The sequence below is a fragment of the Amblyraja radiata genome, chromosome 20, assembly GCF_010909765.2.
Source record: "Amblyraja radiata isolate CabotCenter1 chromosome 20, sAmbRad1.1.pri, whole genome shotgun sequence".
Taxonomy (NCBI): Eukaryota; Metazoa; Chordata; class Chondrichthyes; order Rajiformes; family Rajidae; genus Amblyraja; species Amblyraja radiata.
In genome coordinates, this window is record NC_045975.1 from 18,392,968 (window position 1) to 18,411,395 (window position 18,428).

General features: G+C 41.6%; 1 protein-coding gene across 3 annotated transcripts in view; it reads left to right on the forward strand.

Moving 5' to 3' along the window:
* Positions 1–18,428, forward strand: part of mob2 (MOB kinase activator 2) — a 147,386-nt gene that overhangs the window by 79,459 nt on the left and 49,499 nt on the right. The window contains exons 1-2 of one of the 3 annotated variants that reach the window (XM_033038916.1): positions 3,101–3,233; positions 3,541–3,655. The exons of 1 other annotated variant lie outside the window; for it this stretch is intronic. In XM_033038916.1, coding sequence (XP_032894807.1) covers positions 3,618–3,655 — 38 coding nt within the window. In that variant the 5' untranslated portion in view covers positions 3,101–3,233; positions 3,541–3,617. Of the gene's footprint in view, positions 1–2,538; positions 3,234–3,540; positions 3,656–18,428 lie in introns of those variants that run through there. One more of the 3 variants, XM_033038915.1, reaches the window with a different exon arrangement.

Sequence of the window (18,428 nt, forward strand, 5' to 3'; positions counted from 1 at the left end):
ACTTCTTGATTCCCTTTACACATACACAAGGTTCAAGGCCTAAATCAGTTGGAATGCTCTCCATTTTCTTGGATGCATGTAACTCCAGTAGCATTCAAAGCTTAGATCCACATAGAATGAAGCATTATATTTAAGAGACATTCAATGCATCCATTCCTGGTGAATTGTAGCTGGAGTGTGTCAAACCTTCAAGATACATCATTGCATCTCAGCATGCTCATTTCCTGCAGTTCGCTTACCACCACAACAGATCAACGGTGGATGCGATCTCGCTGGCCCTCCACTCCGCTCTGGACCACTTGGACAACAAAAACTCATATGTCAGGCTGTTATTCATCGATTACAGCTCGGCATTTAACACAATCATCCCCTCCAAGCTGGTTACCAAACTCGCAGAACTGGGTCTCTACGCATCTCTCTGCAATTGGATCCTCGACTTCCTCATTCACAGACCACAGTCTGTTCGTATTGGTGGAAATGTGTCAGCCTCGATAACAATCAGCACGGGAGCACCTCAAGGCTGCGTGCTCAGCCCCCTGCTGTACTCACTCTATACTCATGACTGCGTAGCCAGTCACAGTGCGAACTCCATCATCAAGTTCGCTGACGACACCACTGTTGTGGGGCGTATCACTGATGGGGATGAGTCAGAGTATAGAAGAGAGATCGAGCAACTGTCCATATGGTGCCAGCGCAATAACCTGGCCCTCAACACCAGCAAAACCAAGGAACTGATTGTGGACTTTGGAAGGAGTAGGAGGGGGACCCACAGCCCCATTTATATCAACGGGTCGATGGTTGAAAGGGTCAAGAGCTTCAAATTCCTGGGCGTGCACATCTCTGAAGATCTTTCCTGGTCCGAGAACACTAATGCAATTATCAAGAAAGCTCATCAGCGCCCCTACTTCCTGAGAAGATTACGGAGAGTCGGTTTGTCAAGGAAGACTCTCTCGGACTTCTACAGGTGCACAGTAGAGAGCATGCTGACCGGTTGCATCGTGGCTTGGTACGGCAATTTGAGCGCCCTGGAGAGGAAAAGACTACAAAAAGTAGTAAACACTGCCCAGTCCATCATCAGCTCTGACCTTCCTTCCATCGAGGGGATTTATCGCAGTCGCTGCCTCAAAAAGGCTGGCAGTATCATCAAAGACCCACACCATCCTGGCCACACACTCATCTCCCTGCTACCTTCAGATAGAAGGCACAGGAGCCTGAAGACTGCAACAACCAGGTTCAGGAATAGCTACTTCCCGACAGCCATCAGGCTATTAAACCTGGCTCGGACAAAACTCTGATTATTAATAACCCATGTTCTGTTATTTGCACTTTATCAGTTTATTTATTCATGTGTGTATATATTTATATTATGGTATATGGACACACTTATCTGTTTTGTAGTAAATGCCTACTATGTTCTGTGTGCTGAAGCAAAGCAAGAATTTCATTGTCCTATACAGGGACACATGACAATAAACTCACTTGAACTTGAACTTGCTTTTGCCAAGAGAATGCTGGACTAGACTATTTCCAATTTATGGCTTGCTTGCCATATGTTGTCCCAAGTACTTGAAACTTTTGCAGCCAAGTTTGGAATGATTTGGAATACACGATTGTTCTAGCACTGCTTTGTAAAATTGATTTTGCTACAAAGAATCATGTGAAAAATATTTTATCTCGAGGAAGAATTGTAATTAACAGATCTCTTAAGAAAATTGAATATATATTTTCTGAAGAATACCTGAGGAAATTTACCATGGTGTTTTACGTAGGAATCTTAGTATTTTCTTTCCTTGAATTTAGTTAAACTTCATTTTTGTGATTCATCAAGTGACAAGTTAGCCAATGGACGAAATTATCTTTAAGGAACAGAGGATAAATTGACAAGCAGCCAAACTAGGATAACCAACACCTGGCACTGCTTATGCAAACATGGTGTCAGGGAGTCATTCCTCCCTCCCCCCCCTTTTGTCTGGGTAGTTTTTCTAGAATGTAAAGGAGCAACGTAATGTTGGATAAACCAAGTTACAAAATGAATTTCAAAATTTGTAATGAATTTGTTTTTATTCCTTTAACGAAATAAATTACACTTTGCTTCACTGGATCTGCAGTACACGAAATAAACTACCATTACACCTCAACTGCTTTAAGTATTTAATGAAAGCCTCAGTAGGACAGTTAAATGATTTAATAATACTAAGCTTCATTTAAGAACCACTGGCTCCAAATACTATCGGTTTATTTTATACTACATAATTTGACCGTTAAAGGAAGGAATGAAATTTGAGATGACCATGTGTGGGAGTTTATATAAGCCCTGGGGAGTTGGGCCTTTGTATTTCATATGGGAAGGACTCAATATTTTGCCTGGTTTAAGACAAAATAGCTATTTTAGAATTTAAAATTATCTTTCTACGACAGTTTTTTGAAATCCCTTTAAGAATATACGAACGTGTCGATTTCTTTTATTTGCATGTTTTTATTCCCGCAACTAACTCTCGTGTTTAAGATTCTCATTTGGACCAAACGAAAATAAACCGGGAACCAAGTGGGCAGCACTTGTTGGAAAATTCTGTGGACAGGAAGCAAAACGGAGTGGTCTAATCAGAGACACTGCATCAATGATTTATACAAGGTAGTCTGCCCAGAGGGAGAGAGCAAAATACGTTCCTGTGTCTCGCTGCTTGCAACGGTCGGGTGTTCCTTCGACCATCACAAAACCGTGTCTTTTTTAAAGGAACGCTGTCGTAAAACAAAATGCTCGTTTTGCTTGGAAGGAAAGCTCACGATTCATCTGTTTGATTTCCCCGGGAATGAAGTGAAGTGGTTAGCTCTCTTAGTTTATGGCCAGAAAAAGAGGACCGATGGCAACGAGGAGCAGTTAGCTTTAAGCAGATGTAATAGTTTAAGTGAACGGCAGTGACAAGCTATCAACGCAATTAGGCTGGCAGGCTTCACTTTTTATTTCCGTGACTTATTGGTGTTTATTAAAATAAATCGTGGCCAGTTACATCCGAGGCATTTCTGGATTGGATCTGCTGTTTGCCTCCAGTAATTGATTCCCACTAGTGTTTAATTAACGCAGTCGAGCCCAACTCATTCTCACTGCTTTAATAAGGAGCTTGCAAAATAACTTCGACAGCGAAATAATTTGTGAAAATCAGTCTGGATTTCCTCATAAGACTCCTGTCAGCGAACATGAGGCTGAAGAGGAATGGATCGTACACATTGCACAGGTACAGTTAATGTTCGTCGCCTTTGTGTTGGTGCCTTTTTAAAAGTAAACAGTGAGTTAGAACCGGGAAGACAAAAAAAAAAACCGTTGTCGAGTAGCGATTTGCATTTTGTTCCTATCGTCCATGGATCCTTTGCAACACGCAGATATTGCGTGTTTGAACTCTGCGCCCAGTCCCCTTCACGCCTGGGTTAAAGATTAATCGGTTTCGGAAAGTTTACCTTTCGTGTATGTGTGTGAGAAATGTTTCTGTCTTTTCCTTCCCCGCTGCATTCACCGGGGGTTGTACGATCCTCTGGGCAGAGCAGTCGAGGAGGAAGTTAGTACAGATCTTGGGAGCAGCATGTGAAGACCAACAGGAGGTACACAGACAGGCAGCTTCTCCATGGACATCCTCTTCTGCTTCGATTGCGTCTTGTTTAGGTACTATCTGACGCGACGTCTTGTGTGCGTTCACCCTCCCCCCTCTTTTATGGTTTAGATTTTTAATTTATGTGACATGGTGCGCTTACCCTGCATTATGGTGACAACTGGTTTATGTTTAGTAGCGGTCCTTCACATACATTACGCCATTCTAAAGGCAGCAGGTTCGCATTTGTTGCCTCTGGTTGTTTTGTTTTCTCATTAAATGTCATTGAAAATATTGAAAGTCGTCTCTATGTAGGTTGTAGGCTACTCTGAAATTTTACTTAAGATATAATGTAAGTTTATCAAGTTAGTTTACATCATAACATCTTTATGTACATTTCTACCACTTACATCCTGAATCACATTATTCTGATTGATCAGCTTAATTAAGGTGTTTTAGAATAATGGAAACTGAGAATTGCTTGCCGAGTACAGTATTTTACAGTACTTCATTTGTAGGGTGAAAATAGGTTTATATGGATTGATTTTGTTCAAGCTGAATTAAGCCAGTATATTGGGTAATTGGTGAATGTGATACAGCGTTGCAACCAATGCACAGTTCAGAGGAAAGAAATAAAAAAGATTTTTTTTTATAAGAAATAATGCAAGTTAGAAAAGTGTAATTAAGAAAATGTTAACTGGTTATTCTACCATGTTTGATTATTTTTGGAATACATTGTTTAAATTGGATAGTTATATGGATGGGAAAGGAATGGAGGGTTATGGTCTGAGCGCAGGTATATGGGACTAGGGGAGATTATGTGTTCAGCACGGACTAGAAGGGTCGAGATGGCCTGTTTCCGTGCTGTAATTGTTATATGGTTATATGGTTATATTGAGGCATATCCAGTAAATTACCCATGTTTGTATTCTTTCCTCCACTTCAACATTTAATATGGATCAGTGCTGCTATATTACTAACTTTGCTAATTTTTGATTCTATAAAATCTTGATCTTCAGTGTTGAAAAATTTCTAGAATTCACTTTTGTATCTATATAATAGTTGGGATATGTCATCATAAGTCATACAGCAAGGAAACGGGTCCAACTTGCCAATGCTTGTCAATCTGCCCATTTACCCTCATCCCGTCTTCCTTTCTTTACTGGATGAATTGTTTGGAACACATTATTTGTTTGCTGGTACACAAGTGGTACAGTTATGATTAAATGCTGTTGAACTGCTTTTTGAATAGAAAGGGGCTGTAGACCTGATTTCCCCTTCCAATTAACATCCGGGGCCAGATTGACTCCCTTTATATGGAAATGGTAGGTTCTCAGTTGTCACTTGTTAATTTGGCAAAAAGCCAGGTGGGTAGGGGTTTAAAGCAGACGTCTTTCTTTGAATAGCTTGTTTTCACCCAGAATATCTTTGAAATGTATTTAGTTTAAAAATAAATTGACCAGTTGTTTACTATTGGACAGAAAGATCCCAACCCAAAAGGTTGTCTGTCCCCAGATGCTGCTTGAGCAGTTGAGTTTATCCAGCACTTAGTGTTTTGACCATTGTACAGAATACTATTCAGACTTAATTATTTTGTTCTTTATTTTATGTCTACAATGCAACATTTAATTTCTTAGTTGCATTGAATTAATATACCTTATTGATTGAAACTCAAATACCAGTAGCAAAAAATGCATTGTCATTGTTTAATATAACCAAAAAGTTTTCTGCAAATTTCAAATTGTGTTCCAAGATGTTAGGATGATGTTACTTTGCATGAAGCATGATGGTACATCTATAATCACATTTTTTGTGATCTTAGGAGATCATGCTTCTTGGCTGTTGTGGTGTTTTAAACGTTTAATCAGTATTGCTGTGTAGTCGCAGTGCTTCATTTGAATTGATACAGAATTAGATTTAAAAATAATACCAGAGTAAGTGGGACCCATTGGGTCCCAACTTCACACAGGAGGGCTGGTTCCCCAACGCAATATTCCACCTCTCCACCAATTCCAATATACACACTCACTCGCGCGCACACATACACGCATCCTCTACCTCACACACACACACACACACGCGCACACACACACATGCGCGCGCACACTCACACATACACACACTCACTCACTCACACACTCACACACATACACTCTCGCACACTCACTCACACACCATATATATGACAGTAAACTTTCTTGAATCTACTCACACGGCTGAGCGCAGCCTCTCCACTGTGGGGCTTCCGCAGTCAGCTACACTTCGCAATCAGAACGACCTCTGCACTCACCGGAAATTACGCAATCAGCGCGACCTGTTCACTAAGCGGAAGTCACGAAATGAGCGGGACTTTTGGAGTAAACACAATCAGACCTAATAAAGCATTTATTCTTTCCAAACACAGTCGGACATAATAAAGCATTTATTCCTTCCAAACACAGTCGGACCTAATAATGCATTGTAGTTTCAAGCACAGGCAGGGCATCAGGCCAAACAACACATGACATTGTCATATTTCCAATTAAGCATTGCGCTTTCAAGCACAGGAAGGGCAGCAGGCCAAACAACTCATGGCATTGTCATTAAGGGCGAACAAATCATTTATTGCAAGTACATTGCAGACTCACAGTTCAGTTGATTCACAGCTTAGAATGACAGTCGTGGCCTCTCCCTCGCAATCTTGCAGAGTGACTGTCTCGCGTCCAGGCATCCGGGGTTTTATAGTTCTGCCCCCCACCCCCGGAAGGGGCATTACCTTCATCGCGGTGATTGACAGGCGAGAGGACCAATCAGTTGATCTCAAGGTTTTTTTAAACACTCATAACTCTTTTATTTTTCATCGATGGGAAAAGTCCTCGGGGCTGGCTCAGCGGAGGAGGACTGTGAGTAAGATGGCCAAAAATCACAGCGATACAGGGTAGCGTATTTTTTCTAAAATCAATATATAGTGCAGAAAGGAAGTGGTCAAGATGAGACTTTTAATTATATAGGATGTGTCATGAACTTGGAAAATTATGTTGTTAGAGGAGAACTTTTTGCACTTCAATTAATAATGCTGGACAATACTGCTTATGAACAGAAACGTCTGGATAATGTACACTTAAGGTTTTTCTAGTTGCTGAGTAAATAAATACTTATCTGAGGAATACAGACCACAAATTTCTGAATGCAGCTATTTTGCAGTTGTCAGTTCTTGCAGAATAGAGTTAAGATAATTTACTTTACTGTAAAATGGTTGATTGCCATTCACTACATTGATCTCCTCACTAATGATTATTGTTTTGGAAAATGTATGCTGGAGAACTGATCAATGATTATCTTGCATTTTTAAAGATGTGCATTCTTGGTGAATAATGGTTGAAGGGTTGGGCTGGGATCGCTGCCTCCCAGAATGTGGAGAAGAAAATTTAAGAAGAAACCTCACACATTTTTCAATTATATAAAAAAAAAAAAAAAAAAAAAGATTAATTATTAACCGAGCTTCTGTGAGAAGATATGGTAACTTAAGGGCCTGTCCCACTGCGGGGACCTAATTTGCGAGTTTAGAAGTGTTTGCCCTCGACTCATACTCGCAGCATGGTCGACACGAGGTCCGAGGAGGTCTTTGTAACTCTCCTTCATGCTCGAGAGTAGTCCCCGTACTCGAGGCCTCAGTTAGGTCGTGGCGTTTTTTTTTTTAGCAAGCTAAAAAATTGCCGCTCTCTAAAGAAGTTACCGTAACTGTGCCAGCCGTCTTTAACTTCCAGTCATCACGGGTGTGAATTTCAGACAGCGCTCCCCCACTTTCCCTGGCCCCCGCCTTTGTGATATGTGTGTGTGTGTGCGTGTGCAGACGGTCGATCCGGCTTGTGGTTTCATCGCTGACAGTCGATCCAGCTCGAGGTTTTTCAGGCGAGTGCCCTCGAGCTTGAAGGTCAAAGGCAGTCACTGAAAAGTCGGGTTAGTGGGACAGGCCCTTAATCAATCCGAAGAAATGTCCCGATCTGAAATTTCACATTAATTCTCCAAAGATGCTGTTTGACCGACAGTGACTCCAGCACTTTGCCCTAGATGTCCAGGCAGAAACAACTTGTTTCCACTGCTCAACCAATCACTCTTTCACACCCCCCCCTTCCTAGCGATGCTACCATGTATTTCATGCACTTTATTCTTCCTCATTCGATTATTCTGTTATTGTACTTTGCACAACTTCAGATTGCACTACAATTTCCACCATTCTGCTGTTTTGGGCTCACTGTATTTATTGTTGAACATTATTATCGTTATTGTCTGCTTTGATCTGTCATTTTCACACCTTGCCCTTCCATATCTCGAGTTTCCATCTCCTCTGACTCTCAGTCTGAAGAAGGGTCTTGACCCTTTTGTGTTTATCTTCGGTGTAAACCAGCAACTGCAGTTCCTTCCTACACTTATTATTGTAGGTATACTGTTTATTAGCTTCATATGCACAAAGGATTTCATCGCACTGTGGTGTATGTGACAATAAACTAATCTGAAAACGTAATACATTAAGTTTAGCAGAGCATTCTTTCATTTAAATATGACCATGTTTGATCTGAATTATCAGTTATGATTTAGGTCACTGGACAGAGACACGTTTACATTTTAATTATTCCACGTACTTGAAATCTGTCCATCCATGTGATGTATTGAGGCTTCTTTTGATTGGCTTCAAACAGGGCTGATAATGAAAGAGAATAGTTCATTGGACTTCTACGCATATATCATCAAAGGAAATGCCTCCTAACAATGTTGGACTCACTTTTGCCTCGACCTTTTATTTACATGCTGTCTGGTATTGATAACATCTCCAGACACTAGGTCAAATTTCATTTGAGTGATAGTGGCATCCAATTCTCCTTCTCCAGCAATTGTCTCAATTTCACATCCATCCCTATGCTATCAGGTTGCGAACAACAAATTGTCAGCCGGGCATTCTTTTAAAGCTTTTTTTTTTAAAGCACGTTAGCATATTTATGTATTTACTGATTATGTAAAATTCACATCACATTGTAACAGATCTTCATTTTAAATCTTTAGTGGTTTCTGTAATTTCAAGACAACTCTTGTTTCAAGGTTCTTTCCATGTCCTGGGACAAATTTTTGTTTTGAACAAACCATTTTACAAGATTTTAATTTTATATTGTTCTCTTGTCTTTGTTCTTAAATTGGACAGGTTCAGTTGTCAAAGCACTTGACTCTTCCCTTCCCATCTTGAAAGGATCTAAACATCCTCCAATTTAGTCTACTGCATTTCGTGTTTATGGTCTCCTCAACATTGGAGATGTAGGTCCACCAGGTTGGACAGGATCTCCCGGTTCCTAACCATTCTCTCCTCTTCCCATTTCCACACTGATCTTCCTGTCCTTGGGCTCCTCCATTGCCAGAGTGAGGCCACATGCAAACTGGAGGAACAGCACCTCGTATTCCGCTTTGGACTACCCGCTTACTACCCGATGGTATGAACATTTAATTCAACAATTTTAGGTAACCTTCAATTAACCCCTCCCCATTGGATTGCAACCTTGTCATGGTCGGGAGCTTGTGTGTCCCAGTGACCCCTAGAGCTATGCCAGTGGGAGATTCGTCTCCTGTTAGGGTCTCCCATGCTGGACAGGTCGAAGGGTAGAGGCGAGATGAAGAGCGATCCACTGGTCCTCCAGGTTGGAGGTTGTGCACAGGCCTAACAACCCTGTCTCGTAAAGCAAATGTGTTACGGAAACAGCAACTGAAGGAATCAGCAAGGAGTGGAGGACCTTCATTGCTGCCCTACATGCCAGCACTCCAGCACTTCGTGTCCTTTTGTGCATTGACCAGCATCTGCAGGTCTTTGTTTATACAGAATCAAACACAGGTTGGGTGACAGCAAACCGCTTTAGTGTGCTGAGGTTTACCCAAACTTCCTATTGCCAGCTATTTTAATTTTCTATCCCACTCCCACTTTAACCTGGTTTCGGTGCGAAACGTTGCCTATTTCCTTCACTCCATAGATGCTGCTGCACCCGCTGAGTTTCTCCAGCATTTTTGTCTACCTTCGATTTTCCAGCATCTGCAGTTCCTTCTTAAATACTTTAACCTATTGATTGATCGATCGATTGCCTCCTGCACTGTTCCAGTGAGGCCTAGTGGAAGTTTGAGGAATAGCACCGCCTCTTCCATTTAGGTACATTTCAATCTTATGGACTCATTATTGAATTCTACAACTTCAGGAAACTCTTTCTTTGTCTGCTATACTGGCACAGCTATACTTATTTTTCTCATTTATTTCTCTTTTGAAGTGTAGGAAATGCTGAACCTGACCTGCCAGGCATGTCTTTATGCTCTGCAATTTGGACCTCCTACATTCTTTAGTGTATGTTCTCATTCTTTAACTGCTCCCATCGATTCATTGACCTGATAACTTTGTTTATGTTATCCCATGGTAACCCAAGTTTTCCCCCTATTGGAGTCATCCCTCACCCTCCCAGCAGCATTACCAGTGTCTTCCCAGTTCCCAAGAAGGGTTTTGAATTGAAACGTTAAAGGGGCTGTCCCACTATATGAGTTAATTCAAGAGCTCTCCCGAGTTTAAAAAAAAAAAATTAAACTCGTGGTAAGCACGTAGAATGTACGTAGCGGGTACGTCGGAGCTTGGGACGTCTCTTAGCGGCTCGTAACGCTAATGGCAGGTACTCAGGAAACGCGGTAAGCTCGTGAAGCCTCATGAAGATTTATCAACATGTTGAAAAATGTCCACGAGAGCCCCGAGTACCTACGAGCGGCTATTACAGTAATTCTCCAGTTCAAATCAGGGGAAACTCGGGAGAACTCTTGAATTAGCTCGTACAGTGGGACAGCCCCTTAACTCTGCTTTCCTTCCCACAGAAGCAGCCTGAAATACTGAGTGGTTACAGAATATTCTGTTTTTATTTTAGAATCCAGCATTTGCATTTTTTTATAATTACGTTCAATGTAATACAAAAGCAGTAAAAATATGATTAATCTTCATGAAATAAAAAAAGCTGATTCACTTTGGAAGTCTGCCTTCCCCTGGAACTTTGTGGTTCTATGGAATGTGTGGTTGTCTACATCAGTTTTACAAGATCCAGCATGAGCAATATAGGCAATGTAAACTTGGCTATCAAATCTAAGGACATTGTATTTTGTTTGTTTCACAGAAGAAGACATGTTGAATGAGGAAGCTTAAAAACCATTGTTTAAAAATTAGCTGATCTGCTTTTGAAGACAAACATTTTGTTCCTTTATTATGTACATGGTATTTGTTTTTTCTGAAATTCTATTGGAGGCATGATATGAAATACCATACATTACAATTTCTGAATGCTGAATTCACAGCACAATGCTATCTTGAAGTATCAGAATGTTCCTGTATCTAGACTATAGTGGAAAGAAATTCTGGCAGAGCAAAATACAGTGCTGTTCATTTCATCTTTGACAATAATGGAAGTCTCCTGTATTTGAATGAAACTTGATTCACATTGCCAGCTATGAACTTCTTTTGTCTACCAGCTAAAAAGGAAACTAGTCGATCTTATTTAAAAATGCTGGTGCTTGGAAACTGTACTCCAAATAGCTAATTGGCTAAAAGGAGACATGAGACTACAGATCTGTAACCTCGAGTGAAAAAACAAACTGCTGGAAGAACTCGGCAACTGAGCTATCATTTGGGATAACACAGATGATATCAGGGTCATCCCAGACCCAGAACGTCGAGGGATGGTCGACATTTTGTGTCTGGACCCTGTCTCGGGACCTGAAATCTGGAATGTCCATTTGCCTCCATAGATGCTGCCTGATGAACTGAGTTCCTACAACAATTTGTTTATCTTAATTGGCTGCTTCCTTCTGGGATTGGATTTCATTCCCTTTGGGTCCAAAACATGGGTGTGTATCCTCTGTTCAAAAGAAGGAAAAAAATGTTGTTTTTGTTTCAGGTAAGCAATAGACATGATGTGTTTTTGCTACCAATTTTTATATTGGATTAATTTTTTGCCACGCACACCAGGGTGCCATTACTTGTTCATGAGGAGCTCTGAGAAACAGTACAGTAATGATCAATGTAATGCATAAAATGGCAAGTGCAGAATAACGCAAGAATATAGTGCAAATTATGATTTAGTGCTTAAGTATGTTAAAGAACAATAGCAGAATAACTGAATGAAGTAGAGTTAAGAGTAAGATACATGACAACACCTCTAGGAAGGATATGTGATGAGGTGATTGGTTGAGGAGAATGATATTACTGGGAAGAAGCTGTTCTTAAGTCTGGACATGTGGGCTTTCAGGTTCCTGTGTCTGCTTCTAGAAGGCAAAAGTGAGAAATGAGTATGGCCAGAGTAACAGGCATCCTTGAGAATATTACCACTCTTCCTGATGAGGCCACAGATCCGACCCTCATTGGGACTTCTGAGGGCAACTCATTAAATAGGTTTTCTCCGAGATATTTGTTTTTTTCCCACACTCCTAAGACGTACAGGTATGTAGGTAAATTGCTTGGTAAATATAAAAATTGTCCCCTAGTGTGTGTAGGATAATGTTAATATGTGGGGATCACTGGTCGTTGCGGACTAGGTGGGCCAAAGGGCCTGTTTCCACACTATAAACTAAACTAAATCTCGTTGTTGTGAATCCATTCAACAGTAGTGGTATCATCAGCGCTAGAGATGGCATTGTATTTGGCCACATCATCGTGGATGTGAGGGTAGTAGAGCAAGGGTCTGAGCACACAACCCTGATCAGCACCAATGTTGAGGGTCGGGGTGGAGGAAATGTTATCACCAAATCTAACTGTCTGAGGTCAGCCAGTCAGGAAGTCCAGAAGGCATTTACAGGTGGAGGCTTCCAGGCCAAATTCCAGAAATTTAAAGATGAATTTACTCAGAAGTAAGAGCTGTGGTCAATATCCTGTCATAGATATCCTTATATGTCTAATAGTTGAGACAGAAGACTACTCAAATGAGAGGTTGAAGATGTCGGCAAAGACTGTGGCCAATTGCTTAGCTGGGCTGTGCTGGGTGCTTCTGACAAAGTGAAAGTGAAAGCAGATCTGAATTCTACCATTGAGATGTAAGGGATGGAGCCAGCAGGAGATAGGGGGGATATGCTCCTGGGTGGAGCTTTGTTTGCCTGTTCAAAACGGGAATAATAGGCATCAAGGTCATCGGGTAGTGATGAATGGTTGCTAGAGATCGCTCTTGGTTATGGCTTGTAGGCCATGATGGTATTCAGGCCCTGCCACAGCCGACTGGCATCAACTTGATTAAATTGAAACATCCGTTTGTTTTGGAAGACTTGTTTGGCATCCCTGATAACTTTGTGGAGTTCATACTTGGTCCTCTTGGCTTCTTAACTTTGCTATGATGAGTAGTTGGAGGAACCTAGCTGGCTGCACAATGTTTGAAAATAAATACTCTGAATAAGTGCTGCCCTTCCATATATATTGTGTAGTTGTGGGGAGTATGAGGATGAGTGGTATAGTCGTGGGGAGGATGAAGGGGAATTAATTAAGTTGTACCGATGCTGCAGCATCTCCAAAATGTTTTGTCTTGCGAGTAGTGTCTTGGGTTGGTTCTGCAACACAAAACATCTTCCGTTTAATGAGGAAAGCTCATTAGCCTAATCTAGAAAGATCAAACCGATTATTTTGACAGGATATAGAAGTAGTGGAAGAGAGAATGGGTTTGTCTCCTGAGGACATCAGTCCTAGTACTAATTTGCCTAGATCTCCCCTCTTACTTTCTCATTAGGGTGGTCCTCTTTTAAAACTGAATTGGAAAAAAACCTTTTGAAAATTGTGGTTTCCTCATGAACACAAAATGTTCGAACTGAGATGCACATGAAATTATTTGGTAAAAGTCTCCCACATTATTTAATACTGGCTGAAAATAATGTGATCAGTAGGTTCCCAATGGCTGTGTATTATGCCCAATCCATTGATACCGTGTTTTGCAGAATGCAAATTTAGTACGAGGAAGTAAGCCAAAAATATGTGCCAAGTAAACTAATGATGTCCTTAATTGAGATTGTGTTGCTCTAATCAAATATTTGATTTAGTGGTGTAGTACAGCTAAACTCTATTGTGAATTGTACATGTAACTTGTGTAATTCTGTACATAATGGTGACCAACCCATCTGTAGTACAGGTCCACCACCGATTCTCCAGCAACTGATGGGCTGGCACCTCCTTTCGGACTAAGTTATAGGAGCACACATGAAATACCCCCAAAACAATGTAGAGCCCAGGCCGGGTGAGGCGGACGATCTCTACCTCGGGACGTGTGCCTGGACTTCCGATCGGTGGGTTGAATTTGCCCCCTGCAGCTGGGGCTCTGGAACTCCTGCTCAGCTGGAGCCAGCAGATCCGTTCCCATAGCTGACTTCTGAGGCCTGTATCTCGGCCTCCCAATGGCCTAGGCAGACCATTGTGCCGGTACCGTTGACTCCTCTCAGAGGAATGTGTCAGTCGTGCCTCCACAACCGCAGATTCAGCAAATCTTGGGTTAGTATGAGCTGCCTTGGTGGTCCTGCCGGCAAAGCGGTCGTCCTTGGCCTCACGGGCAGCCACTGATCCGACCCTCATTGGGACTTCTGAGGGCAACTCATTAACTGGCGCATGGGCTTCCCCTGCAAGAAATGCAAGTTTTGCTATACATTTAATCTACATTTCATATTTTTGATTCTTATGGGTTTTTGGTGAACTTTCTGTTGTAGAAAATATGGCAGTCATTAGCACACTTGACAATGTAACAAAGAGACTTTTTCAATAGTGTTGATAAAGCTATAGGTTTTTTGCTCTTGTGCAATAGTGCAATGGGCACTCTCGTGTCTACTAGAATGAGTGAGGTTTACTTTAATATTTCATCCAAGAAACATCTCCAACTAGTGTGGCAGTCAAAATTGTTGTGGTCACATTGTTTTGGGGGGTGGGGCACTTGTACCTCTGTCAGTTATCCTATCCAGAACATCTTGGGACGACAGATGGCACAATGGGCTAAGTGTTCGGCTGGCAACCGGAAAGGTAGCCGGTTCGAATCCCGCTTGGAGTGCATACTGTCGTTGTGTTCTTGGGCAAGACACTTCACCCACCTTTGCCTGTGTATGAATGTGTGTGAGTGATTGGTGGTGGTCGGAGGGGCCGTAGGCGCAGATTGGCAGCCACGCTTCTGTCAGTCTGCCCCAGGGCAGCTGTGGCTACAGAAGTAGCTTACCACCACCGAGTGTGACTGAGGAGTGAATGAATAATGCGATGTAAAGCGCCTTGAGTATTAGAAAGGCGCTATATAAATCCCATCCATTATTATTATTATTATTATTATTATTATTATTATCTTTGTGAGCAAAGAATATTTTATGCTCAAATCAGGATTGCCAGAGAAGGGTCTCGACCTGAAATGTTGCCTATTCCGTTTCCCCAGATATGATGTCTGACCCACTGAGTTACTCCAGCTTTTTGTGTCTATTGCCAGAGTTATTGCAGCCTCACAAAGATGTTCTGAATTTTCTCCCTGAACAACACCATTAGAAAGGTTACAAATCTAATAAGGAAGCTTTCTGTGGTCAGGTTTTTTGCACATTGTTCTTTGTCACATTGTTGTGTATTTGAAAATTCTAGCATTGACACAATGTATTATTATGTTATAAAAAATGAGGAAGAATAAAAGAGGACCTACGAGAGAGAGAGAGAGAGAGAAACAGTAGGATAATTTTTCAAAGGACAAGTAGAAGATATTTTTGAAATAGGAAACATTCATCAGGCAGGGCAGAATATTTAAATGGTGTGCCCCTGGCCTGTTTCCTGTTTGTGGATTCTACCTGATTTCTGAGGTCTGTGGCTTTTTCTATTTCTGATTCCCAACATCTGCAGTTTTGTTTATTTCCTTTTCAAAGGTTGGAAAAGTTTTTTTTTGGGTGACCGATGTCAGAGTGTAGAGTGCTACACAGAACCTTGACAAATGGAGAATAATAACTGCAGCTTGGTGGTGCAGCGGCCGGGTTGCTGCCTTGCAACGCCAGAGTCCCGGGTTCAAACCTGACTATGGGTGCTGCCTGTATGGAGTTTGTATATATTCTCCCTATGACCGCATGGGTTTTCAGCAGGTGCTCTGGTTTTCCCCCACACTCCAAAGAAGTACAGATTCGTAGGTTAGTTTCAGTTTAGTTTATTGTCACATGTACCGAAGTACAGTGAAAAGTTTTTGTTGTTAACCAGTCAGCAGAAAGGAAATACATGATTACAATCGAGCCATTCAGTGTACAGATTAATGATAAGGGAATAATTGGTTTTGGTAAAAAAATGGTAAATTGTCCTTAGTGTGCAGGATAGTGTTTGTGTAAGGGGAGAGCTGGTTGGCATGGGTTTGGTGGGCCGAAGGGCCTGTTTCTGCACTATCTCTAAACTAATCCGGTGGATGACCTGTTCGAGGACAAGTAGAGGGAAGGAAGTTCATTTGCACAGGTGATGGACATAAACACTGTCTTTGAGCAAATGGGCTGTGATTGAAGTAACTTTGGGTTCGGTGGTAAGCAATATTCCACATGTAGTTTTGAGATTTTACAGACCAGGATGATTACAGATACGAGTCCTTTATTTTTACCTAGTTATCTTTAACAAGGCAGCTCTGAGATGGCCAAAGTCTTGTTTGCTTTTTGCTGAAAGATAAACTAATTTGGTTGAAGATAGACACAAAATGCTGGGACAGACAGTATCTCTGGAAATGAATAGGTGACATTTTCGGCCGAGACCCTTCTTCAGACTGAGTCGGGGGAAAGATATAGAACGAGAGATATAGAACAAATAACGCAACAAGATGACAGTGAAACAAGTACGACGACTAGGGTGGGGGAGGGATGGAGAGAGAGGGAATGCAAGAGTTACTTGAAGTTAGAGAAATTAATATTCATGCCGCTGAGATTTAACCTGCTGAGGTGAAATACGAGGTGCTGTTTCTCCAATTTGCGTTTGGCCTCTCTGCGCGCGATAATTTTCTGACAATTTTTTTAAATGTAGTATTTTAAAAGTGCAGGTCTGGATAATGAAGGTTTGAGCTGGAATTTGGTTCTTTGTGAGATCGTAGCTATTTAGGAACAGAGAGGGCTGTTGGCTTTGGTTTGTGGACAAGTTCCCTCTTAGTTGAAGCCAGGCTGGCTGCACAGAGCACATACGATCCACTCAAGAATGCAACAATTGGTTTAAGGCTTGAGTCACTAAATTGGTAAGTTAAGTAGCACAATGGAGACCACTGTTAGTCTGTGATAGGTTAAACTTCAAGAGTTGAACTCATTTCCTGTAAAAGTCTACCTTCTGCCAACTTTAGAGCTAACAATAGCTCTTTCAAAATATAGCATTGAAAAAACTGTTATTCTCAGTTTATGTAGCTTTCATTGCTGGCCATTTTAGCTTCAAATGCATTGGAAATGCCAGTTTTTTTGTTTTTTTGTTTGCAGGGGCCATATATTGAAATACTCCAGGGGTTTCTGACACGCATAGTTAATTTGCCAAAACAAGCAGAATACCAGTGGGTGTGTTTATTTTTACTGGTTTTGAAGCCAGCGGTTCAAACTTCCTATGATGTTAAAAAGCACAAATGAAAATTTGGTCTGGAGAATTGAAGCAGAATACAAATATTTCTTTATACAAAAATTGAAGTTAAAGGTTAACTGGGCACGACCACGGCAATGCATACTGTGATGTCTATAAATGGACATTTAGTTTATTCAGACAGAATTTAGGGTCTTTGACTACTTGGCAGCTGAGGCTCACAGTTGGCTTCCTTTCTCCCTGGAAGCAATTTTGTTTCTTTTGTAGTTTGTAATCATCTCAAATTCTAATAGGTTTGTCAAAAACAAAGCACATAACACAATAGTTGTCATTAATTATACTTTCAATTAATAGTAGGAAATTGAGCGGACTTCCCAATTCATGATGACGTTTGAATCTGTTAATATTTTCTTGATCATCTCTCTGCCTTTTTAGAAAGTGTATTCCAGGGTAAAACCTAGCTGTTATTCAATCTTAAAAGTTCGAAAGATATATTCTCACATGTTGCTTCCATTCTTTCTCACCGATTAGGTATGGTTTAAACTGAGATAGGCAGCCAAGAATAGATATTTTGTATCAGATTTTCTGAAGTTGGTGTCCAATGGGCTTTATTGAAATGCAGGACTATGAGGAGAGAACAGGGGGAGAAAATGTGAAACAAAAGTCACCTTGGACACATGGGATCTTTTACTGTTTTCATGGGGAGGCTGCTTAACACATTGTTAATCTTGCATAATTTTAATGAAGTTGTATGAGCACATGAGATGATGGATAAATGCAGTGGATCTGCCTGTATTTGACACTGAGGAAATGGGTAAGATTTTATCATAATTGTCCCTTTTGCTTATGTAATAGTAATTAATACTGAATTGTGATTTGCTTGTGGCCAATTTTGTTTTTTTATACCCGAGGTTAACGAGTGGAACATCTAAAGGGGCTTGTACCACTTGGGCGACCTAATCCGCGAGTTAAGAAGAGTGTCTTCTACCTTCCAGCTCCAAGAGAGAGAGGGGGGGGAAAGGGGGTCTGAGAGGTGGGGGAAGGGGGTTTAGGGGAGGGCAGGAGGTTGGGGAGAGGAAGGGGGAAAGAGAGTGAGGGAGGGAGGAGAGAGGGAGGGGGAGGGAGATGGGGGAGAGAGAGCGGAGAGAGGAGAGGAGAGGGGGGAGGGATAGAGGAGAGAGAGAGAGGAGGGGGGGAGAGAGAGAGGAGGGGGGCAGGACGGCAGCCCGAGCGAGGCACTGAACGATCTGAGGACGGTGAAAAGCAGCGGGGGAGACCAGCCGATCGGGCCGGGGGGGGGGGGGAACAGA